This window comes from Linepithema humile, chromosome 3 (assembly GCF_040581485.1).
Source record: "Linepithema humile isolate Giens D197 chromosome 3, Lhum_UNIL_v1.0, whole genome shotgun sequence".
In the NCBI taxonomy this organism is placed as follows: Eukaryota; Metazoa; Arthropoda; class Insecta; order Hymenoptera; family Formicidae; genus Linepithema; species Linepithema humile.
In genome coordinates this window covers 12,070,088-12,096,781 of record NC_090130.1, presented here as the reverse complement: position 1 = coordinate 12,096,781, position 26,694 = coordinate 12,070,088, and the positions used below count along the sequence as shown (strand labels likewise).

The 26,694-nt window shown below is 46.4% G+C and overlaps 2 protein-coding genes across 2 annotated transcripts; both read left to right on the top strand.

Moving 5' to 3' along the window:
* The first annotated feature begins 1,420 nt into the window (after nucleotides 1-1,420).
* Nucleotides 1,421-3,451, top strand: LOC105678640 (uncharacterized). Its single transcript, XM_067352325.1, has 2 exons — nucleotides 1,421-2,484; nucleotides 2,550-3,451. The coding sequence occupies exons 1-2, from the start codon at nucleotides 1,421-1,423 to the stop codon at nucleotides 2,866-2,868; spliced, it is 1,383 nt and encodes a 460-aa protein (XP_067208426.1). The 3' UTR covers nucleotides 2,869-3,451.
* A 115-nt stretch (nucleotides 3,452-3,566) lies between these two features.
* On the top strand, nucleotides 3,567-5,263 carry LOC136996877 (uncharacterized). Its single transcript, XM_067351391.1, has one exon. It carries the CDS (start codon nucleotides 3,727-3,729, stop codon nucleotides 4,621-4,623), a length of 897 nt encoding a protein of 298 aa, XP_067207492.1. The 5' UTR covers nucleotides 3,567-3,726; the 3' UTR covers nucleotides 4,624-5,263.
* The last annotated feature ends 21,431 nt before the right edge of the window (nucleotides 5,264-26,694 follow it).

Genomic DNA, 26,694 nt, shown 5'->3' with positions numbered 1-26,694 from the left:
CGTACGGGATATATGTATAGGTACAACGCTTGCGCACAACGCACAGAGTCTGCTCTAAAGTGAGAAACAAATATCATTCGCACCGTAATATTTTTCGAAACTCTCAAGCACAATCAGCAATGTAGGAGTATTACACATATTTTATTTCACACACGTATACCGCTGTGTGGCCAGATTTGAGACACAAACAGCAGCAGCAGCAGCAGGAATGAAAGGATTACCGCATATATGCGCAAGTCACATTGTACATGTGAGCTCCGCGCTTCGCATGTACATGGCTTGCGCATGCGTTGCCGGCGATACATGCCGATATGTGTACATCTGAGATACTAGCCATCTATCGGCAAGAATTTATAAAGTACATCCCAGACGACTGAAATAATTTTCATAGTTTTCATGACATTTCGACTTTAGACTTTAATATCTTTATTTATACAGCATATAGAGCAAAAACAAGCATACTTTTATTATATATTTTGGGTAAGCGCTATCGATTGAGCCTATTTTTAAATCGATCGGCTCAGGCATTACTGAGATCCGATAATCTCGGCTCGTCTCAACTTTCGGTCTCGCGTAAAGATACACGGTCGGTCTTGCGCTGCGCGTGAACTTGGCGCGAGACATTGCCGTGTCTCTTGATAGCTATGAGAGTTCTGACTCAGGCATCTGAGGGGGTGCGCGGGTGAAGGGAGAAGAGGTTGAGGTGGAGGGGGTAATTCTGGAGGAGAGGGGGTAATGACGTCACCGTTTTGGAGGAGAGGGGATAATTTTGGAGTGGAGGGGGTGACGAGGGAGATGCGGGGGAGAGGGGAAAGTATCGGATTACATAAATTCCTGGAAGAGATAAGATAAGGATTGTTTATATAAACATGAGTCATATAGAGATAAGGATTGTTTATACAAAGGGTATCGGATTACACTGCGTCAGCACTTTTGGAGTAGAGGGGGTGACGAGGGAGGTGAGGGGGAGAGGGGAAGGTATCGGATTACATCAATTCCTGGAAAAGATAAGATAAGGATTGTTTATATAAGCATGAGTCATAGAGAGATAAGGATTGTTTATACAAAAATGATTCATAGTTCCGAGAATTGTTTATATCCTTTGCAGGTTCGTGCAGGTTTTATCTACGCATCAAAGTAGAGCGCCTATAGAAATTACATCATCGCTATTTTTAGAAAATACAATGGAGGGGGTGATAAGGATTGTTTACACAAGTTTTAGGCGGCGCCATGTTGCCAGATTTCAATTTGTGTGACATCATCGATATTTTTAGATCATAGGCTCTTAGGCAGCCACTTTTAGGCGCCATGTTGCCAGATTTCAATTTGCGTGACATCATCGATATTTTTAATTAGTGTCATGTGCAACGAGCGGGTATAAAAAGCTCGCGGAAAATACAAATTGTCACAGTTGTTCAAAATGGAGCGCGATCTCACCGTTCGAGCTGCAAACATTAAAACGTTGGGAGAGTTCTTACCATGGGACTACGAGTGCGACGAGTACCTCGATTCTCTGAGGGAAAAATGTTGCAAGAAGCAACGAACCGGAATAGTCAACTCTCTGGTGGCGCAAATTGTGCGTCTGGAGGGTGTGAGGAACACCCTGCATGAGCGTTTTGTGCCCATCGGTGCTGGATACGGCGGATACGAGAAGAAGGGCTACACGTGGAAGGAGATCGAGACGGCGTTTAGGAACCGTGTGCTGACGGGTGCGGTTGTCAATTCCGACTTCATCGATCCTCGTGAATTTTTGGAAAATATAAGAAATACGGTTATTGAGCGGATCCAGAGCGTCATGGCGGAGCATGGGAACGTTAAAATCAACACCGCGTTCAACGGGGAATTTATCGCGGGTGACAAGACAGCCGTGAAGACCATCATCACGAAGAATCAAGAGATACATCCAACATTTGATTTACAAGAGTGGTACACGAAGCATGTGGTTGACGTCATACAGACATCTCTGGAGGAGTTTCAGGAACGCAACAGCGGATGGGCGTTGTCACGTATCCTGAACCTAACAATCAATGTTAACAAGTTGAATCCTCTACGCGCGGGATGCCACATCGAGTTATCGCGGAAAATTATGTTAAAAAAGGCGGTGGTCAACGTGAAATCAAACGATAATGCGTGCTTTGCATGGGCAGTGGTAGCAGCCTTGTATCCTGCAAAAAAAAATCCGGAAAGAACAATCGAATATCCACATTACTCGACGGTGCTCAACTTGTGCGGCATAGAGTTCCCCATGACGCTTCCGCAAATTTCAAAGTTTGAGAAACTGAACACCATCTCCGTCAACGTTTTCACTATGGAAGACTCCAAAATCATCCCTTTGCGCCTCGCCAACGACAAGATGGAGAAGCACGTCAATTTGTTGTACGTGCACGGAAACAACGATGCACATTTTGTGTGCATTAAGGATCTGTCGCGGTTGGTGAGCTCGCAATTGAGCAAGCAAAATGGCAAAAAGTACATTTGCGATCGGTAAGTAAAAATATACGTATAAAATAATTCGAAACTTTATTAATCATACACACAAATTATTACAGGTGTCTACATTACTTTTATACACAGGAGAAATTATCGGCGCACAGCGTCGATTGCGGCAAAATGAACGATTGCGCCGTCGTTCTCCCCAGCGAGGATAACAAGTGGCTGACATTCAGCAACTACAACCGGAAGGAGCGGCTCCCGTTTGTAGTGTACGCCGATCTCGAATGTACGCTCGAGAAGAAGGATGGACAAGACGGCACCACATACGCCTATCAGCATCACAAGGCGTTTAGTGTAGGATATTATGTAAGTTGTACGTACGATAATTCTTTATCTAGTTTTAAGTCTTATCGCGGTGAGGATTGCGTGGCGTAGTTCGTCAATGAACTCCACGATTTGGCGCGCCGTGTGAAAACGATCCTCATCACCGTCGTCCCCATGGCGAATCTTACACGGGAGGAATCGGAAAAATTCCGTAGCACCGCGACGTGCCACGTGTGCGAGAAACCGTTTACACCGGATGATACGCGGGTGCGCGATCATTGTCATCTTACCGGGCGTTACCGCGGTGCCGCGCACTCGTCGTGCAATTTAAATTACAAAGACTCCCACGTTATCCCGGTGATATTTCACAATTTATCCGGTTACGACGCGCATTTCATTATTAAAGACGTTGCCAATGCCTTTGAAGGCAACATTGATTTACTGCCGCTGACGAAAGAACGTTACATTTCATTCACTAAAAATGTTAAAGAAACCGAGGATAAAAAATCAAAATTGTGTATAAAATTACGATTCATCGATTCATTCAGATTTCTCAGTACAAGTTTCGACAAATTGGCATCATATTTAACTATAGATGAATTAAAAATTTCACGATCGGAATTCAATCATTTATCCGCGGAACATTTCAATTTGCTTACTCGGAAAGACGTGTTTCCCTACGAGTACATCGACAGCGTCGACAAGCTCCGAGACACAAGCCTACCATCGCGCGAATCGTTTTACAGTTTGCTCACCGGAGAAACGGTATCCGAGAGCGATTACGCGCATGCGACAAACGTCTGGCAAACCTTTTCGATCGAAACTCTTGGACAGTACAGCGATTTGTATTTGAAAACAGACGTTCTTTTGTTGGCGGATATTTTCGAAAATTTCCGAAACACGTGTATAAAGAGTTACGGTTTAGATCCCGCTCAGTATTACACATTACCGGGGTACACGTGGGACGCTATGTTGAAGTACACGCGCGTAAAATTCGAGTTGCTCACGGACATCGATATGGTGCTGTTTGTCGAGCGTGGTATACGCGGCGGTCTCAGCCAATGCTCCAACCGATACGCCGCCGCCAACAACAAATACATGCCATCGTACGATCCATCGGAACCGTCATCGTACTTAATGTACTTTGATGTAAACAACTTGTGCGGCTGGGCAATGTGTCAACCGTTGCCCTACGCCAAATTTCGATGGGTCGAAAATGTCGAATACTTTGACGTAATGTCTGTTGCATCCGATTCGGCTACCGGTTACGTGCTGGAAGTCGATCTCGAGTATCCGGTGAATCTTCACGACGCGCACTCTGACCTACCGTTCTGCCCGACGCGCGATAAGCCGCCTGGCAAGCGGGAGGTCAAGTTACTCGCAACGCTGTACGATAAGCAGCGTTATGTCATCCACTACCGTAATCTACAGCAATGCGTGCTACATGGTCTGCGAATTGCAAAGATTCACCGCGTACTGCAATTCGTGCAATCTCCATGGCTCCGCAGATACATAAAATTAAATACGCAGTTTTGGACACGGGCGACAAACGATTTCGAGAAAAATTTATACAAATTGATGAACAACGCGGTTTTTGGCAAAACCATGGAGAATGTGCGAAATCACACGGATGTACGGCTCGTTACACAGTGGGAGGGTCGGTACGGAGCGGAGGCTATGATCGCCAGACCAAATTTCCACAGTCGAAGCGTGTTCTCGGAGAATCTAGTCGCCGTAGAGTTGCGAAAACTTGAAGTGAAATTTAACAAGCCGATCTACGTGGGTATGTGTATCCTCGACATATCCAAGACCTGCTTGTACGAGTTTCACTACGAGTACATGGCGTCTCTACCGCGACAAGTGTAAAATTATGTATACCGATACCGACAGTCTGATATACTTTCTACATTGCGAGGACGTATATCACGATATGAAACGCGATATATCCAAATTCGACACGAGCGACTACTCCGAGGACAACGTTTACGGTATACCGCGCGCCAACAAGAAAGTACCCGGTCTGATGAAAGATGAGAATAACGGCGCGATCGGAATTTGTCGGACTGAGAGCGAAGATGTACGCGTTGAGAGTCACCAGACAAAAAGATACAAAAAAGGTGAAAGGCGTAAAGAAAAATGTAGTCGCTAGAACGATAACGTTCGTCGATTACACTCGGTGTCTCAACGACGAAATCGAGCTGACGCGGTGTCAATCGTGCATCCGCTCAAAGATGCACGAGGTGTACACCGTGTCGGAGTCGAAGCTCGCGCTCAGTCCGTACGACGATAAGCGGCACGTTGTATCCGGTTCCACCGACACTCTACCATGGGGACATCACAAGATACAATTGTAAATAATGTGTAGTAATTTATATAGTTTAATATTTTATGTATTATTATCGTTGTTAGTTTTAAATGTATATATTGTAACATGTTGTAGTAATAAAGAACATTATTGTATATATGTATAATAGTTTATTATAATACAATATAAAATATACATAGTTTATTACAATACATCGTCTTTATTTATCCAAGAATTATGCGAATTGTCGAATCCCAACAACTTTACAAACACCTTATCGTCCTTTCGGCGCAACACCTTCTCCACGAGATAAACGTCGGGTTGTGCGGTCTTGAGCAGTTCGTACTCGTAAAAGCCTCCCGCGACTGGATCTCCGCGATAATCTTTAATCAGATACGTCACAGGATTGGTACGTTGCATCGTGGCGATCTTAAACACCTTTGTCGACCAATTCGGCGTGTATCCTTTCTCGAATACAGTTTTGAATTTGCTCACGCGCACCGAATCACCCACCCTGAATTTCGCAGGCGCGGCAATTTTTATATTACTGTACACGGTGCTCAAGAGTCCCTTTGCGATCTCGGGAGTGACATCGATCGGGCGCATACCGATCGTACGATGTTTACGACCGTTGTATTCCGAGACCAATCGCGGTAAATCGTTGATCCACCTGTACGATCCCGTGAGCGTAAAAAACTTCCACATTTCGTTCTTTAACGTGCGATTGAATCGTTCCACCACCGAAGCCTTCATGACCGAGTATGTCGAATAATGATTGATGCCGTGTTTCTTGACAAGATTTTGGAAATCTCTGTTGTAAAATTCTTTTCCATGGTCGGTCTGCAAATTTTTCGGAATTCTCTCCCTAAATATCGTGGAAAATGCTTTGGACGTTTCAATTCCACCTTTGGTCTTTAAGGGCATGGCCCACGCGTACTTGTTCAACACATCGATAACGGTTAGAATGTAGTTGCAGCCGCCGTTGGATCGCGAGTACGGTCTCATCTCGACAATGTCAGCCTGCCACAAATCGTCGTATCCTTTCACGACGACTGGCCTACGCGTAAAGTTTCTTCCCGCCGGTGCGTGGAGCTCGTCCACAAGCGATCTCCTCTCCAGGCTCACCGCTTCCTTCTTGCTCATTGCGATTCGTTTTGCTTCTTCTTCTTCTTCATCGCCTCATCGTAATATTCGATGAAATTTTTTTTCACAGCTCTACGAAGATTGTGAATCTCTCGCTCGACAAGACTCTTCGTCTCTCGCTCGTGATCGACGAGTTTTCCATCGAGTCGCGCTACACTCTCGTCGAGGAGACCTCTCAGATCGTGAATCTGTCGTTCCAACGCCACGTATCTGGTCTCGATGTAATCGTCGTGGTCTCTCTTCCAGGTTCGCTCGGTATTCTCCGAATCTTTGAGTCTCGAAAGTACTTCTCGCTTAAAATTTTCATAGAGCATACGATCTCGATTTTCACGATCGCTCATAAGCTGAGGTGATGATCCAGATGCAGTTTGTTGACGGAGTCGGTGTCCGCTTCAGGGTCGGCGAGATGTCTGATTACACGTGACTTGGCGTTGAAAACCTCACCATCCTTGCAGAGACAATTCTCGCGCACGTAATTCTTCGAGACTCCGCCGCTCTGTCTCGTCACCCTGTCGCTTCCTCCTCCTAGCTGTAATCCGAATTTGTTGATAGACATTCCTGTAGCATCGCACGAGCAATACTGGCGATAGTTGAAAAGCTGTGATCAATTTATAATCAGACCAGCTTCGCGCAGTTCCTCGATAATCGAGAGAAACTCGTTGTCGTGCGCGTTGTTTCCCGCCTGACGGGAGGCGTCCAGCAATCGAAGGCGATCCACCAATTCGTTCGGATCATCCCAGTGCACGTAATCGACCGCGTTGTCGGTCACAGTCATGGTCTGTGGTATGTTACACTTGGGTAACGTGTGACCCGCACCTCTCTTGTCGAGATGTGCAACACCTCCACCTTTCTTAGATATCAGAGGTGTGATGATATGTTTGTATTTGTATCCTTTGTTTCCCAAAATAGGTAAATGCGCGTTATGACCGCGTCTGTGAGCGTTAGTAGCGAGTAGTATGCTCTTGTACTTTTGTTTGTTATCTTCCGTATACAGCGTTTGGTCGAGAAGTCTTTTGAATATTAATTCAAACACACCGGGCGTGCCCGCGTATTTCACACCGTCCACAATCAAATTGTTGTCTCTATCAATGTCAAAGGCCTTGTCCCCGAGAAACGTTCCCGCATCGTTGAAGTATACGCCGTACACGTTGTCGATCCCTCTCTTCTTGTCACCGCTCAAGAGCTCCCCGATGTACTCTTGCCCCAGCGGACCCATTTGACCATACAGAGCTTCCTGGTTTTCGAACGTTTGCATCGTCTCTCGCAAGGATGGCACGAGAGACGGATCGCGCTGTCGGTTTCATTCGACCTCATCGGGCTTTCAAACGCTAATTTTTGCGGTTGGAGCGTGATATTCGGCTTTATTCGTTTACCCACTGGCACGGTGCTGTGCTGCACTGTGCTCCATCGCTTTCGATTCTTCTTCTTTTTCAACTCCGGTGTAGACGGCTCTTTGATAGGATTATCGTCACCCTTAATGTTCTCGACGATTTGTTTCAACGGCTCTACGATCAGTTTCAACCGTTTCTCCAATTGCACCTCTTGCTCCACTCTACCCGTCTTCAACGTCCGATGCTTTTTGCGAATCGACTCGCTCGTACGAGCGATTTCCTTCGCGATCTTCTCCCTCTCATCGATATCTTTCGTGTCGAGCGTCATCGTCAACGTCTCGAGAACAACTAACCATTCCGCGGTACCGCAAACTCGTTAAAACCACGTCTGTATCGTCCATCGTTAATCGTACTATCCTTGTCTATCACTAAAAACCCGTACTTGTGCTGCCAACATGCGTGACACAATGTACTGAAATCTTCGTACGTCATGTCCGTATTCACATGATCGTTGTAGACATGCTTAAGGTTTGTTCCATCCTGCTTAAATATTACGAGTAAATTCGCGTTGTCGCGCACGAGATGTTTCGGTATTTTTGCATATGTTTGACACAGATAGAAGAAACAATCGACTTTCGAATGTCGACCCATAGCAAAGTACTCGCGTATCGCATTCTGCTTGTCGCACGCTATATCGTCAAAGACGAATACGGAATTCGGTAACGCCTCGCTGTGCGGTACAATTATGTTGTTGTCCGAGAATGTAAAGTAGCCGATTTCATCGATCGATCCGAGCAATCTTTCGAGATATCGATACTTTGGTTGATCCAACGATTTCGAGTACACGTACACGTTTTTGAAACGTACACCGTTCGGACTTTCCAGCAGACTAATCATTACATTGGTTTTACCGCAATTCGAAGGATCGCAAATGATACCGCGTATCGTGTTTGGCAGCATTTTACCATGTCTGCACGCCTTCTCACAAACCCCTTGCGTCTTATCATCCATGTTTTTCACACGGATCGTGTACGGTTGTTGTACAAATTTCATTTTTTACCAGACTCTTTCTCATCCTTGTTATTACGCGACGAGTGCGCAGCATCGGATGTTGGAAAGAGCGGTGCTCGGATATTTGTTGCTAGATCTAAAATATCTCTATTTCCATACATAATTCGGACATTATCCTGAAAAAAAAATATTGTTTCAAACACACGATTAGCAATACACGTTTGCGACATTCACCTCCTTCCGTTCCTTCTTATTATCCCGGTTATTCATTGTACTTCGTCGTCCGACAAACTTTGATATTCTACTAGTTAATGATCGATACGCGCCTCCTATTTATAGGTGAGCGCTGTCGAAACACACCTCAGTTGGAAATATGATTTACACGCGATATGTTAGAATTCGCGCTCTATGAAACGATACAAGGGTGCCGGTTTACTAAACAGTGTGATAAATCGACTACCGTTGGAGCTGCATATACCCGGCTACTAATTTTGCGGGCCGGGGACTCGTCTGCGGAAACGACTCGCGCGAGGGGATTGAGGTATCAATCCGTTGGACGCGGCGTGCCGAGATCACGACATCGCGTACTCGCAAAACCGCGAATCAGCGGACCGCCACGCAGCCGATCGCGTTCTCGCCGATAAAGCGCGGGTACGGATCACCGCTGCGGACGCGACTCTCGGTGAGAGGGCCGCTGCTACCGCCGTATGGGCTGCTATGAAAGCAAAGACGAAATTGGGGATGGGTCGACAAAGAGAAAGAAGAAGAAGACCAAGAGGAGAACGCTTCCGGCGGCGAAACGCGGTGGTATGTTACCGTTGTTACCGCTCTTGGGAGTCATCGGTTCGCTTGCCGATGGAGCGGCGGGTGTTGCAAAGGCGGTGAATGACTCTAAGGCTGCGCGACGACAACTCGAAGAGACGAAACTTCACAATAAAGCTATGGAAGGACGGAGGATTTATCTCGCTCCGTACAAGCGGGGCAAAGAATTGAAAAAAAAAAAAAAAAAAAACGTCGAAAAAACGATAGAGATGCCCGCGGGTGTCACCACCAATCTACAGTTGTTACAAATAGCGAGACGTATGCGAATACCGTATTTCCGAGGTGTCTACATGCGTAACGCTTTACCCGACAAGATACATAAAAATGAGAGCGGTATCGTGAATTTGGACGATGTCGATGAACCGGGCACGCATTGGGTGGCGTACGCCAAGAGAGGCGATCGCGCCGTATACTTTGACAGCTTTGGCAATTTGCAACCGCCGAAGGAGATTACACGCTACCTCAGAGGCACCGATACAACGATAACGTACAATCGCACAGCCTACCAGACGTACGATCAAACGATCTGCGGACAATTGTGCCTCCTGTTCCTCCAGAAAATAGATATAAAAATCGATCAGCCATCGATCGACATCAGTCGTCGATAGAATCTCGGCAATGTCGCTGACGCTCACTCTAAGCGGTAAAAGCAGCGTTCTCACGGTGGATTATTTTCCATCGATAGACTTGAGCGATGGGGACTACGAGCTCGGCCTAACCACGATGGAGACTTACAACACGATTCCGAACGTGACAGTAGCAAACAATAAATTTTATTTCGATGACAATGACGAAGAAATTACAATTCCTGAAGGATCGTACGAATTGGACGCCATTGCTTCTTATCTGAAACGCGCGATACTGCAAAAACGAGGAAAAAGTGAAGAGCAAGATTATCCATTGTCACTTCGTCCCAACCTTAATACCATGAAGAGTGAAATCATGTGCGCTTTTCGAATAAATTTCGCCAAACCGAGTACCATCGGACCGCTGTTTGGATTTTTGACGGGTCGTATACTGGAACCGAGAAAGTTGCACGAATCAGACTCCTCGGTAAACATCGTCAACGTAAACATTATTCGAGTGGAATGCAGCATTACCGCGGGTGCGTACGCCAACGACAGGTCGGTGCACACGATACACGAATTTTCACCGAACGTGCCTCCAGGATATAAAGTCTCGGAAATCATCCGGCGCAAATCATTTACCTTCCGGTCATCGCGAGGAGCGTTACCGATATCACCTTGCGTGTGGTGGATCAAGACGGACGATTGATTGATTTTCGCGGAGAGGAGATTACCATCAGACTGCACTTGCGGCGACGTGGTGCGAGGAAATGCTCGTGTTGAACGAACAGCGAGTGATTGAGAGAACAACGAAAATTGAGAAAACATCGCCATTCAAGAAGCTCAGTACGACGAACGTAAACTTTTTAAAATCATTGGGATTCGTTGTGAGAAACGATTAAAAAGATGGATATACTCGACATCGCTGAGCGTATCGTGAAATATGAGATGCACACGTACAATCTGTACGCTAACACGACGTTGGGACACAGCGACGAGATACGAATACCTATACAGCAACAGGATTTGCCGTGTGAGAGTTTTCTCTACATTGAAGGAAAACTCGTTACTCCTGCTGATGAGAATAGAGATAACGTGTGTATAATGGGAAATAATTGTGTCGCGTTCATGTTTGATGAAATGCGATACGAGCTCGACGGAGTTGAAATCGATCGTAACAGAAACGTTGGAATAACGAGCACGATCAAAAACTATGTATCGCTGACGACGGAGAAGAGCAAGACGCTGAAATACGCATCGTGGAATCCGGATGGAAATCCGTTGCTCGATGGAAACTTTAATTTTTGCGTTCCGCTCAATACTCTTTTAGGATTCTGCGAGGACTACAAACGGATTGTAATCAACGCTCGTCACGAACTTGTATTGATACGATCGCGCAACGATAACAATTGTCTCGTTGGACGAGTCGGTACAAATCCAACGATCGAACTACTCAAGATACAGTGGCGAATGCCGCACGTATCTCTGAGCGAAGTCAACAAGCTGTCTCTTCTTCGAACTTTGGAAAGCGGAAGATATCTGAGCGTGTGCTTCCGTTCGTGGGATCTGTACGAATTTCCTCTGCTGCAGAATACAATGAAGTATTTCTTGGCGGTCAAAGCCGCGACGCAATTGGAAAAACCGCGATACGTAATCTTTGCTCTCCAAACCGGTCGAAAAAACGTACTGTCTGAAAACGCTACGCAATTTGACGCTTGTAAACTCACCAATGTGAGACTGCATCTGAATTCAGATTTTTATCCGTACGACGACATGAACTTGGATTTCGACAGAAATCGATACGCTATACTGTACAACATGTATGCGCGTTTCCGCAAAGCTTATTACGGATTCGATAATACGTATTTGGACATCGATGAATTCTCGAAAGCCGGTCCGTTCGTAGTCATAGATTGTTCGCGACAAAACGACTCTGTCAAGAGCGCCACCGTTGACGTGCGAATAGAATTTGATTGTAAGGAAAATATACCGGCCAACACCACCGCCTATTGTCTCATTATACACGATCGAATGGTTGAATATAATCCACTGAACAACATTGTGCGCAGACTCGTATGATTTTTTTTTTTTATAAATTGGAGATACGTACGCGGACATGTCAGTTTTCCGACGGTCGACGATGATGTCTGACGTACCAATTTTCGTCGATCTGCAAGGTTACACGTTCAACAACATTTTTATTGTGAGAGAGGTAGCGGTACTTCGCGATGGCGAAACGTTATCTCATTACGTATTTCGTGAACACGTACCGTGGTATTTGTTAACAAAATCGGAAAAATCGTTGGTGTGTTGGTTACGGTTACACCACCACGGCTTCCGATGGGAAGATGGACACGTCTCGTACAGTCAGATGAAAAGTCTTATCAACAATGCCATTGGTAAGGAACCGCCTCTGATATACGTGAAAGGACTCGAGAAGAAAAAGTGGCTGTGCGAGATTTTGGAAGATGATGTAGAGATTGAAACGATCGATGTGGATTACGAAGATATCGCACGCCTGACGAACTTGGATGTAATCGGAACCTTGCGTTGTGGGTATCACACGAGACATTGCGCTATGCGGAATGTTTGCAAATTGTACAAGTGGTGGTTTGAGCGTAATAAACGTGTAAAACAACTATGATTTATGCTAATAAAATGATGTATATCACACTCGTATGACTTTTATTCCACCTTTTACCCATCACATAATCCACCATGTAATATGACCTATCGCTTATCTCGTACATCTTTCAGACATTTATTGAACGTATATCGAACGTCTTTCAACATCTATCAAACATCTATCGTACGTCCTTGAACGTCAATCGAACGTCTATCGAACGTCTCTCGTACGTCTATTGTACGTCTTTGAACGTCTATTGTACGTCTTCGAACATCTATTATACGTCTTTGAACGTCTATCGAACGTCTCTCGTACGTCTATTGTACGTCTTTGAACGTATTGTTGAACATCTTACGTACATCTTTTGTACATCTTTTCAACATTACTTAAACCACTTTTAACATCTATCGAACGTATTTTAACGTTTATTACTACAGCGAAATTGACGTTTTTGCGTCGAGCTGTATATAAGGTGTGTGGAAGAGAGTAATTTATCAGTTCAAAGTGTGCACGCGGTAGAGAAAAAAAGTATAGAAAATGGAGCGTGATTAGAATAGAAAAAATTCCGAATACGAGAAGTGTAAGGATTGCGGAGTGTACCACAAGCCGATAGCTGTGGTCGAGCCTCGTCCAAGGGGGACTCAAGCACCTCCCGTCCCCCCTCGTAATGGTGAAAGGCGTTAGAGGCTCAGTTGAAACAATTTTTTAAACATATATCATACATTAATTTAACATCTATGCAACGTCTTTTAACGTCTTTATCATACATCTTTTAACTTTTACTTTTCATGAGTGTAAAACAGCCTTGTGAGATAAGTATTCACGTGTGTCATACGTATCTTTTGTTTTTACAGCAGTAGTTTGTAAATAAGAGTAAAACAACCTCGTGAGAGAAATATTCACGGGTGTCAAACTCATTATATGCAGTCGCTATGATATCTCTTGTACGATTTGTTTATGCCGCGGTAGTTTGTAAATAATAGTAATACAACCTCGTGAGAGAAATATTCACGGGTGTCAAACTCATTATATGGAGTCGCTATGATATCTCTTGTACGATTTGTTTATGCTGCAGTAGTTTGTAAATAATAGTAATACATCCTCGTGAGAGAAATATTCACGGGTGTCAAACTCATTATATGAAGTCGCTATGATATCTCTTGTACGATTTGTTTATGCCGCGGTAGTTTAAACTACATCTATCAAACACCTATCGACTGATATTCGGTTACTCGGGAGAAGAATTATGTTTCAAAATTATAAATTTGGAGTATGTTTGAAAAGATAACCCCCGTAGAGCGGTCACATAGATTTGCACCACATCTAAGGGACGTACTATAAAAATGTGTCGGAGGCTAGGACCGTCACAAGTCTCCTACAGTTCGCGAGAGTTAGAAAAAAAAATGGCTCAGTTATACACTATTGAAATCAACGAGATCGAGCAGTTGATGAGGGCTGTGATGAACCGGATCGCCGTCCTGCACGGTGCGGTGTATCATTTTGAAGAGGTGACAAGGATTGTGCAGCAACAACACGTGCTGCACAATTTTCGAGTTGAATACGATGTGCATGGGCGTGAAAACGGGGTGATACTGACATCGCTGTAAGTATTGCTATTTGATAATACGTATGACAGATTTAATCTTCATCCTATACTATTTTGTTTTTATTTTTGCTTGTAGGCAGAATATACGGAGACACTTGTTATCGGTGTACCGCTCGTTGGACATTTTGACAACACAATTCCAGCAGATGGAAAGCGATGTGGCGCGCACCGCGGTAGTATTGCAGGCGGTGCAGGAAACGCTTTCTACGGACAATGTGCAACCGTAAGTATTACATTCGATAAGTATTATACTTAATGTTTTCAGATTATTAATAGAATTTTTCTGTTTCAGATGATGGACTTGCGATTTTTTATTATATTCATTATTATTATATTATATTTATATATTTTTATATTAATCACACACACACACACACACACACACACACACACACACACACACACGCGCGCGCGCGCGCGCGCGCGTCTTATTATATATTTCAAGTATGTCAGAAAATTTCGACTATATTATATAAAGTACGTTGCTATAACAAAAAAAAAAACAGTATCAAATTAAATGTTAAACATAAGAATCATTTATATGTTTTAAACATAAAAAAGTTTCAAAAATACAAGATAGTAATATTGATTAGAATAATATTATCAAAGTTATGTAAAAACCAACTTGTATTCTTTAAATAAAATTTAATTGAAATTGATAAAACTTTTTATTTATTGTTGCATAATCACATAAAACTAATGTCAAACGTTTAATAAATAATATGTCTTATAAAAAATATTTGTTCAAATAATTTGCATCTTATAGATGAAAGAGAAACGATAAATAATTTTTAGCTCCAAAAGAAATTCCTTCAATGAATATCTTCGAATGAATGCGTTCAAGCAAGGATTGTAAATGATTAAAAAAGAAACCGATATGATATCGGCAGAATATCCCACTGTATTGCATTTTATTGTTTATTTGAAACTTACTTGGCTTTCATTAAAAGATAAAGTCTTTGTTTTTGGTACATATCTATATAGACAATTAATTTTGTAGAAAGTTTTTATTTTGCAATTTTTTATTGCTCAAACTTAGGGCCTATCCAGACAAACTTGCATAATCGCATAAACATATGCATAAAATAATTGATTGATCTATTTCCTTATGCATTTGCTTATAAACCAATGAATTTCCTCATGCATAAGTTTATGCGACTATGCAAGTTTGTTTGGATAGGCCCTAACTGTTTCAACTCCGTTGTGTGTAACTACTGTAACTTTGAGAGCCACAGGCCTTTAAGTTTAAGAGAGTTTCTCTAACTTATTCTAATGTATGATATAAATGTATGATATAACATGATATATAAGGACCTTTTTAAAATTCTAATGGTGTATTCTGAGCCAAATCGTGTTTTTGCATGGTTATTATATAAATATTTACTTTCTATCTTTATTTTGCGATTCTGAGATTTTATACATAATACAATATATGCAATAAATATTTAACAATTATAATTCCACATGTATGCGTTAATATATTGCAGTATTTTATAAATAATTAATTGATAAATGATTCGTATTTACATGCTTATTTACATTACCGCCCTATGAATATATATATATATATATAGAGAGAGAGAGAGAGAGAGAGAGAGAGAGAGAGAGATTTACTATGCACACAATGGACAATTACGTTACTCATCTTAATCATTTACATGAGCCACGTCTACAAGCTGGCGTCATTATGTAACAATGTAACAAAAAAGAAACGATTGCGATAGATACCACGCGATAAGAAATATTCAATAGATATTGTTTAATTTATTGCATATTTATTGTGTGTAACTGTGTAATTATGGAAGAGTTATCGGGGAAATATGTCGGCACGACTGTACATTGGCTCCTGCATACAGGACGCTTGCCGCGCAGCAAAAGACGACGCGGCAACCAATCAACTTGTAACTTTTTCATAAGAGCGAAAAATTGATTGGTTACCGCGTCGCGTCTTGTCGCGCGGCAAGCGTTATCGCCTCCTCTGTGCAGAAGCCATTATTGTACATGATTTTATGTATTTTATGTATTTAAAAGTTATGTATTCTACATTAGTTGCATCCATTGAAATATATACCATACTGGCGCACAGGCTACCCCCCTCCATTCGACAAAACGGTCAGACAAGGCAGTGACTCGGTACCAGATTTCTCTTTCTATCTCGTCTACTCTCGACTAATAGTAGCTATGAACACGTGACCGAGACTGTTGGTTAGATAGAGAGATCCGGGTCCGAACAGCTATCTCCATCTGACCGGTCGAGAACAAAGGCGTGCTCGTTCCAGTATGGTATATATTTCAATGGTCGCATCACAGCGTCGCAAACATCGTAAACACCGTGTGATCCAATCAGCGTCGAGCTAGCTTAACGCTGATTGGATCGCAACGTTTGCGACTTGCGATTTGCGACTAATATAGAAAGACCTTAACATGGACAAGCAATATAAAAAAATTTTAAAATTTGGGTGTTCATCACGACAAAGTTTGAAATGCTACGCGATATTGGTGCGAAATTCAGTAGGAACATATATTTTAAAATCATCCGGAAGATGAAACAGTATACAGTAACGAATAGAAATGAAGCAAATGTTGCGATTGTGTTGAAAAATGTTGATGAAACCAAAAGAAATATTTGATATCCGAAGGTACGTCAACATGTTAATCATAAAGTGTAAAAAATAAATTCAATAGACAAATAATACAATAAAAGCATTATATTGTGACGTGACATTTTTGACGTCCGTCACAAGGGCGAGAAAGCCCAATCGAGGAGGGAAATTTGAGGTCGGAGACCCCACCGCGGGGGGGCGACGACCTCTCCCTCTTAATTCTCTTTTGGAGATTTTAGATTTTGCGTTGTAGCGAATTAAGCGAGTCGTGGTGAGTGACCAAACTCCCATATTGTGAATTATCGTGGAGCAGCCTTCGTGGGACCTGCGAGGGACTCAGCAGGCAGGACGATGGAGGCCCGGACGGCGTGCAGACGGATCCAGGATAAGGGCAAGTAAAAACACCCTTGCAAATATCATTCGATTCCAGACACAGTCGCTACCGCAGTTACGATTTCAGATACGGAGCATATCGAGACCGGTGAACGCACCGAGAGAGATGACGCCCGAGAGGGAAGCGCGCTCTCACACGCCGAAGACCCGGGGTGGAGTACCCGAACAAGGAGCTGTTGTAACGAGCCAGGAAAGAAGAATCCGGTCGGAACCTGGCCAGTTCCCGACCGATTCAAAGAAGGTTCGGATCCGGAAACGGGGAAGGCCACGAAGGGCGTTAACGGCAGCTGCCAAAAGAGAGGGACCGGGGTCACCTCGGAAAAGCGTCACCGAGGGCCGAAATATCGAGGAGCGACGCGAGGATCGAGATCGCTAGATATATCGAAGGATCAAGTAGCGCTAATCGATAGCGCGGATCTACATGCGCAGGACGATGCGCGGAATGTCACCGCTGTCCGGCGAGCCTCGCTGTCGTCACTGTTCGGCGAGTCGGCAACCTAGGCGGAACCTCGAGGACCACAACGGGCGTACCAGCGATTTGTAAGGCCACCACTTCGACTTCGCGGTAAGAGCGGTATCAGCAGGCGGCCCGAGCCTCGCGGAATTAAGAACCCGCATATTTTGCGTAACGAATATAGCTTATCTCGAGATGCCTCGCGCTATCATGTGAGGTTAGATTTTGGCCGGGCCCCGCTGACTACCGTTTCTGTAAATTAAGATTTCGCCATGCCTTCTTTCCCCTCGGGGCTGCCGAGCCGACAGTCGCTTTATACGGAATAATGTCCTTTTGTGAGTAACAATTTCGCGTCGGTTTATGTGTTGCTGTACCGAGCGTTAAAGTCTTAAAGTTAGCCTATCGCGTATTTCTCGCCTCGGCCTTCTGTCGAGCGTTTACTATCCGAACCGTGAGAATAATATTAAGACAGAACTCGTATTGTAGGCTAACCGTTAAGGAGAAAGGTTAAAGTCGAGTTAATAGTAACAGCTGTATTTAATGAGAGTGATCGAACTTGCACGCCGAATATTATACCGTGTGAGACGAGAGTACGCGGATTTCCGCGAGTCGAACAGCCAAATCATAAAGCCTCTCACGAAGATAAAAGAATGTCTCCCCTTCGCAGGATTGTTAAGGCGCCTATCACCCGGCGTCAATCTCATTTAATATCATTCAACCTAATCTATATAATTAAATGTTATTTGTTATGAAATTTATGTGTTCTCAATAACCGTCCGATTTCAAACCTCTCTCTCCAAATCAGTATTTCGCGTCTCGAAAAAACCTCGCCCCTCTGCCATTTGTAGAGTGGGCTAGTCGCGCTTATCGCCGTTGCTCGTTAAAGAAAATCATTGTTTTTAACGTAATTTGTTCGTGCGGCGCGTTAATCCGCGCCTGGCGCCCAACTTTAAATATTGAAGTAATCACTAACATCCATTGCATAGAGCAACGAGGTTTGATACGCTTACCGGCGGGTCTACTTCTGCCCGACGGAAAAGTCGTCGCAATATATATATATCCTTATGTCTACTTTCTTGGGTCCGGGTCGTCTGCGCCCGTTACCCGGTCGTCCGATTCTCGGGCAGTGTTGATGCCGGCTGCAAGGTTAGGTTAGGTTAGGTTATTTAACGGATCTCTCTCGTTGTGCGTCACCTTGTCGTGGTGAGGGCTCACCGTGGGATGGCCTGAAAAGGTCTTTCTACGGTGCTAAGAGCGTACAGTTCCTTCTTAGGAGGAAACGAGGGTCCAGCTACTCTTCAAGGGATGCGTCCCGATTAACCGGTAGGGGTTGGCGGCCCTGACTTTAATCGCCCGGGTGCCTGGACTCGATAGGTGTGTTTTTGGAAAACACACCCTCAGGATAGAGGAGCAAACCTCGATAATAAACCCGGGGCCTGATCAGCCTCGTTAGCACGCCGGTGTTCCGGCATAACGGTCGTGCTCCCCATTGCACAAGGGAGAGCGTAGCGTCTCATACCGTAACCCCATTTTGTGGGGTCGGGGGCCGGTGATAGTATGGTGGCACTATCACGGGCTGCGAAGGAGGAAAAACCTCTGTAAAAAGATTCGGGCAGGCCGAGCTCGTAAGCCTTGGGTAGGCAGTCGGCCTAAGAGAGGAAAAACTCTGAGAATAAATCCGGTGAAGGACACACTGTCAACAAACCAATTTATTATCTATGGACATGGCGAATAATAATGGACAGCGTTTACCGTCTCAGAGGATTCGGACCCCCAGGGACCGGCGTAGTGGAGGCCCTGTCCCGGCCTCTGCTGCGTCGTCATCCAGCGTCGGGCTAACTGCCAAGTGTTCACCGAGCCCGGTAGCTAACACTGTGATCGGTTCAGTGTATGCGCTGTATAGACAGGCTCTTGGCTTGACACAAAAGTTTCCGGGGAAGCGCCGGGAGTTTGTGTTTGATCTGTGTAAGATCTTCTGCTTTTTTGCAGATAGACTTAAGTGTGCTAGGATGAACTGTAAGTGTGATCCTGATAAGGCCTGGTACCTTTTATGGGTGGAGAAATTGCTGTTTGGAAAGAGCACGCTCCACTTTACGAGGAGGGAGATGGCGGATACCATCATTAGGATATAGTCCAAGTATGATGATATGCTTCTAAGTTTGACTCCTGAAAAGAAGGTTAAGAATACTTACCTTAATATGTGCGTTGTCCTGGCGGCGAGCGTTGATCTGCTTGGCGGGGACCTGAAAGAAAAAGAATGTGTGAGAAGGGCGATTGATTCCCTTCGACTTGCGGGTAGACCGTATGTGTTCGGACAATTGGTGCGGGATTCTCCGATTAAGGCGGACCACACCCCTATCCGTCTTAGGGGTGGTGTTGGCTCCTCTGGTTCAGAGGGGAGTCGACGTAGTAAAGTGCCCTCTATTAGGGCAATGGTTGAAGACACGGACTTATCGGATTCGGGTTCTAGGCCCAGAGTGACGTCCCTCGAAAGGCTGGCTCCCTGCACCGTCCGTGTGATGAGGATGCCGGTTCCTGAAAAAGGGAAGAAGGAGGAGGGGGATGCGGAATCCGCCATGGAGGTGGTGGAGATGGTCGACTCCTCCTCCGAGGAGGACGCTACTCCACGTTCACCAAACAAAGTCGGGGACCCGGATTGGGATTTGGATTTGGATTCGGCCGAAGAGGCGGGCCCTTCCAGGCCCATCTCCCGAACCAGTGGAGGAGGGGAACAGCCTGAGGGGCCTTATCGGCTCCCTATGCTGCATAGGGCTCAGGGACGTCCACGTAAAGATGGCTCGGGTCCATTTAAGGCCCCGTCCACCTCAGCGGATTCCGAGGATAAGGGGAAGGGGAAGTCCCGGAAGAGGGGTAAGTCCATTCTTCCCGGTGAAGAGAATGAGGAGATGGCGGGGACCTCCAGATTATTGGTGCGTCCTCCGCCTCTCACAGGAGGACAGAGGGGAGTGGTGGAACACCGCCTCAAGCAAATGGAGCGTGGCTCGTCTAGTGAAATGGTGCTCCACGCTGACAAATGCTTGGATGAAATCGAGGATGCACGTGCTAAATCCTCAAACATGAAGGGATCTCTGAGTGGAGCTATAAAGGTAAACGTGTACCTTATCAGAGAGGTCCTTAGGTCTCTGGCCAACAGGGCCAATAAGGTTGGGGACCCAGGATACTGGCGTGCACGTGTTAATACCCTCGAGGGGGATAACACGGCTTATAGGGCTCAGAACAAGTTCTTTATTAGGAAGCTGGCCAAAGCGGAAAACGCAGTCCGTTTTCTCAAGGCCAACCCTCCTAATCCGGAGGGCCCCCTTATTAGGGACCTAAGGTCTCCTACCCTCGGTAGAGACTCGATGGGGAGATCGGATGGGTGCGGCATTGCGGTCACGAGTATTCCTCTGGTCGACCACATCCAATTGGAGGAGGAAGAAGATGAGGAAACCTCCCAATAGCTGGGTGCTGGAAGGGAGAGATTCAGTCTCATCCGGGAGGTAAACAGGTCTTTGACCTCCATGGGGAACTCCATCGCCAGAATGGAGGAAAGGATCGCGAATCTCGAGGTGGGCGGCCAAACCGCTCCTGCCCCGATTTGTCAGGAGGGAAAGAAGAAAGGTAGGAAGAAGAAGAAGGGGAAACCCACCATTCCGGGGCTTGTCTTAAGGAAGGACAGACCGACGGCCGATCCAACGGGTGGGTGGCCCGACCACCCTTCTTTGGAGGCGGAACACCCTCGGATTGGACCACAGTGGGGAAGGAAGGTAGGAGAGGGAGGAGAGATGGGCCTCGTGGGCCTCCTTCTCTCCCCCCACCCCTTACCAGTCAGGACGGGAGGACGCAGGGGACGCAGCCCTCGAGGGGCGGTTTCTTTGGCGTAAAGAGGATGAGGAAGAGGCTTCCGCGAACTGCAGCAGTGGCGATTTCCATCAACACTGCCACCTGCACTTATGCGGACGTCTTGAGGACGGCGAGGGAAAAGATCCGTCTGCAGGATCTGGACATCAAGTCCCTGACGATTAGGAAGGCAAGGAATGGAGGAGTCCTGGAGATCCCCGGCGAAAAGTCGAGGATGAAGGCAGACGCCCTGACCTCCAGGATGAGAGAGGCAACGCGGGACCTGCCGGGTGAAGTTAGGATCTCCAGGCCCTCGAGAAGGATTGATTTCCGACTCGTTGGCCTGGATGACTCGCACACTCGGGGGGAGATCATCGCCGCAATCTCCCGGGAGGGAGGCTGTCAAGCGGATGAGATCAGGCTGGGGAGGGTCACGGGTCGTAGGGGTCTTAACCTGGCCTGGGCCCAATGCCCGGCGGACGCGGCGCTTAAGCTCGTCGAAGCCGGGTCGATGGAAATCGGATGGACCCTGGTGCGCGTAGAGCTCCTTTCGAGCAGGCCGGCCCAATGCTATCGATGCTTGGGTCGAGGTCATGTGCAGCAGCGGTGCCCCTCCAATGTGGATCGGGCCCACTGCTGCTATCGGTGTGGTGGCGAGGGCCACACAGCAGGGAGCTGCGGGGAGAGGTCGCACTGTCCTATTTGCGCCCTTAATGGGCGACTTTTGGGTCATAGGGCGGGTAGCACGGCTTGCCCCCCTAGCCCTTCCACGAAGGAAATTGTGCGTGGCACGCTCGCGCGTAGTAAAGGTGGTGGGGATGCGCGGTCCCAACAACTGCTCCTCTCGTCCCCGGACATGGAGACGGAATCGGTGGGGGGACCAAACACCGCGGATGCGAAGAGGCCGAGGGAAGACTCCACCAGTCCACCCCAGGCGGAACCCAAAAAGGCGCGAAGCCCTGAGACCGACCGTCCAAGGTCACCACAACCGAGCCCTTCATCAGGTCCCTGAGGAGGTAGCGGGGGTACGGAAGCTCGGACGAACACCGGGCTGATGGGGTTAGGATCCCAAATAAGGACCCGCTTAGGCTAGGGTTGGGAGTAATGCGCTCGTACGTAATCCCCAGCCCTCGTCTGACATGGCGGCGTACGATGGATTTGTCTGGGGCGAGGTTTTAGTCGGTAGGCACAGTCTGTTTCTGACTCAGGTTGGGTTAGGCTGTGAATCCGACACTACCTCCCGTCAGGCTGAGGGCTTGCAATCCTCAGTCCTTGCACGACGGGAGGTGTCTTGTCGAAGATTTCCTCGCTCCGGGGGACCCTTCTGGCCCTCGAATCAACTAAAAAAAAAAAAAAGTTTATTTAACGGATGCCTTTAGTGGGGCGTCTTTCCCTCGACTTGGAAGGAGGGCTCATTACGAGTTCTTCTAAAGAGTGAGGACAGAGACGAAAAGGACCCGAAATCCTATAGGCCCATATGTCTCCTTTCTGTGGTAGGAAAACTTTTCGAAAAGCTCATTAAGCTTCGCCTAGAGGACACGTCGATGGCGCCTGATAAGGTCTCCGACCGGCAGATCGGGTTCACGCTCGGAAAGTCGACGGAAGATGCTATTGTGGAGTTGCGGAGGATGGTCTCTGCCTCTGAAGAGAGGTAAGCCATCGCCCTGCTCTTTGATATTTTGGGTGCTTTCGACAATGCCTGGTGGTCCCTAGTATTAGATAGCTTTAAAGATAGGAATTGCCCCAAGAACGTTTTCGGAGTGCTCCGGAGCTACTTCAGCGATTGAAGGGTGCAGATAGAATTAGGGCACGGGAAAGTTTCCAAGCAGGTAACGAGGGGGTGCCCGCAGGGCTCCGTTCTCGGTCCCACCTGCTGGAACGTTATGTTCGACGGTCTACTTAGAGAATTAGAAGAAATAATTCCGGGACAATACGCAGCTTACGCGGATTTGATAACGGTCATAAGAGGAAATTTGCGGAGAGAGTTAGAACTGAGAGATCAAAGAATTGTCGGTAAGATCGTAAATTGGTGCAAGTCCGCGAAGTTAGAAATTTCCGAAAAGAAGACAGAAGCGATAGTTTTTAAAAGTGAAAACATACATAGAGCACCTATTGGTAGGAGGGGAGGAGACCGCTCGGATAGGAAACGAAAAACGAACACAAAGAAAGCAGATTTAGCAGGAAGACCCCCAACGATAAAGATAGGAAATAAAAGTATAAAATTCAAGAATTCCATTAGATATCTCAGTGTCCATTTTGATAAAGGTATGGGAGTAGGGTCTCATTGTGAGTATTTGAAAAGTAAAGTAGAGTCACTATTCGCGAGATTGGGTAAGCTAGCTAGATCAACATGGGGTCTGAAGTATAGGGCGCTCTCGACTATTTACAGGGGAGTGTTCGCCCCGACTGTGGCGTATGCCGCAGCGGGATGGGCAGACCTCTGTACGGAGCGCAATATTAAGAAATTACAAAGTATACAGCGCAAAGCGCTTATTCCGGTGGTAGGCGCGAATAGAACGTCGTCGCGGGTGCGACCCCTGTCGAAATCCTCCTCCAGGAAGGCAGGGCAAAATACGAAATTAGAAGAGTTAGGAACACCGAGATAGGAGAAACTAGAGTCGCAGCGACGGATGAGAATGCGGTGAAACGCATCAAGGCAGAGAGTAGGAGGATGTGGCAGGCCAGGTGGAGCTCTTCGACAAAAGGCCGTACCACTTATTCGTTTTTCAGGTACATTTCTGGGAGGATGGGCGCGCTGTGGATTTAACATGAGCGTTGGAGCGCGCAGGTACTTACGGGTCATGGCGATTTCCAAGCACGCCTAGCGTCGCTCGGACTCGCCGACAGCGGCGCCTGTGACTGTGGCGGCGGTGAAAACACTGCACCGCACTTTCTTCTGGAGTGTGAAAGATTCGAGTCGCAGAGTCGCTCTGCGCGATATGGTAGGGGCTGACAGTTGGAGATGGCCGGAGGTAGCACCTTATTTGGTGGAGACTCCAGAGGCTTTTTTCCTGTTCAGCGATTTCTGCAGGGAGTCGTTGTGGATCAAGCAATCCGATCAATAGGTAGGCGGAAAATAGTAATAAGCGTAGCGCGCAAATTGTAAATAGATTCTGGGCCATTTACTCGGGGTGCGTCGGAGCCCTCGGGCGTGGGAACGCAGCCTCGTAAACATCTTGGGTCAACTGCGTTACCGGATGGTTAGGTATAGGAATTAGTTTTCTGTTAGGTAGGTTTTCCAACCTTAATATCCAATGACGTGTTTGTCATGTCCTTCCCACCCAACTTCATGATCCTCATCATTATATTCTTTCCCAACAGGGTCAGAGCGCGTGTCCAGGTACGAGACACGAATAAGTAGGCCTCCCCGTGGTCCCCGTGGGCGTGGCTAGGGTGCAGCGGGCGGCGGCTGAGCGCGTCCATCAAAATCAGGTGGGTAGCGTGTCCTGTTCGCTTCTCCGGGTGTGCAAAGGGGTGGTTGCACCGGTCACGGCTAAACTGCTCATCCTGCGTGTGAACCCGCAGGCGCTGCTGGATTTTTCTATCGCCCGGCTTTTGGGGTTTCGCTGGATAGTGGAGAGTATTGTGGTGTTTAGCGTTTCTACGCTCAGGCAGCAGGGATTTTGTTCCTCTCGCGGTTCAACACTCTCACAATGAATGTCCCTATCTATTTCCCCCCAAATGGTGCACCTTGGCGAGGTGGGGGGGCTCAGTAGTCGGTGGGTAAATCAACGGCGAAGCGAACGCACCCGCTCCCTCGCGAGCCGGTGAGGTCCCGCATGCGGGGCCAATTTGAACCATATTTACCTATTGCTTGAGTGGTAAGCCTATTGGGCAAGTGGGCACTCGGTCGAAAGATCTAAGGCAATCGAAGTTGTTAAATGTTCTGTATAACACAGACATAAACAGAGTTACGTTCGCAAGGACAAAAGCACACCAAGTCAAGCCTATGGCTAATGACTGAAACGATCCTCTGATAATGATGATAAGCGAACAAACAAAATGTTGAAGCAGATAACATGTTGAGAGGTGGGCTCAACAATGAAGCCTACGGGCTAATGATTAGAAACGTGAGCTGGTGATCCTAGATTGAGAGAAAGCTTGCCTAAGGCAATGATCCACTCAAGCAAATATGATGCTTGTATGATTATAAGGGTAATGGCGAGCGAGGGGGCTACCTTAGCCTTCCTTCTCCCATCCCTCCTGGCATTTTCTTTCATTTTTTATTCCTATGGTACACAAATCCACGATCTTGTCACTCCTCCCAAAAGGGCAGGACTTGTATTCGGGCGGAACACACTGAGTGAGCCTCCCCGTGGTTCCCCGTGGACGCGGCCGGTGCAGCAAATTACTTTGATAGAGTTGGTAGTGCGCCGGTCACGACGAAATCACTCAGCCTGTGCATACGGCCCACAGAAAGTTGCTGGGTTTTTTGCTTGCTATTCTCGGGTAGTGGACCTTTGACTGGACGTATTTAGTTCATCTTTGTTGCGTATAGCGTTTTCACGCACAGGCAGCATGGGACACTTCGTGTGGGGCGCCCTGACATTGTATGTCCCTATCTACTTCCCCCAGGGGCTGCAATTGCCTTGGCAGCTGCAGTACGGGCCTAGCGCACCCGGGGTACCTGAGCTCGTCCTAATTTAAAGTGTTAGATACCGTGCCGATGGATGCGTGGCCGTAAGGACGTAAAAATGCACGGTCTCAAACGGTTCCCCTGGGGCACCTGGCGCAACTCCAGGTGTATCTAAGTCGCCTTATTTAGGTAAGGGGGCTCTGCCTGGACGGACATAATGAACTCACCATGCTCGTGGGAAAAAAATGAATGATCCAAATTTATACAAAAAACAAACATTACAAGCATTAAAAACACAAGAAAAAACAAGAGGAGACGAGGACGAAAACAGTCAAACGTCGGAAATCGTAGATCAGGAAATGGAAAATGACACAGATAGATACAAATTAGCTGAAAGTACTAGTAGGTAAAGCTCGGTTTCATCGGGTACAGGTAACACGTAGCCGGAACTTGACGGAAGGAAGAAAGGTCAAAAAAGAAGAAAATTGGAAGAAGACATAAGAGATATAGAGGAACGCGAAATAGCACAAGAAAATGAGAGAAAGGAAACAATAGAATATGTAAGTAAGCAAAGAGAAGAATTAGAAAAGTTTCTGTTTTTAGAATCTAACAAGATCACACGGCCAGCAATAAAATATGGTTTAGAAAAATGGAGGCTAAT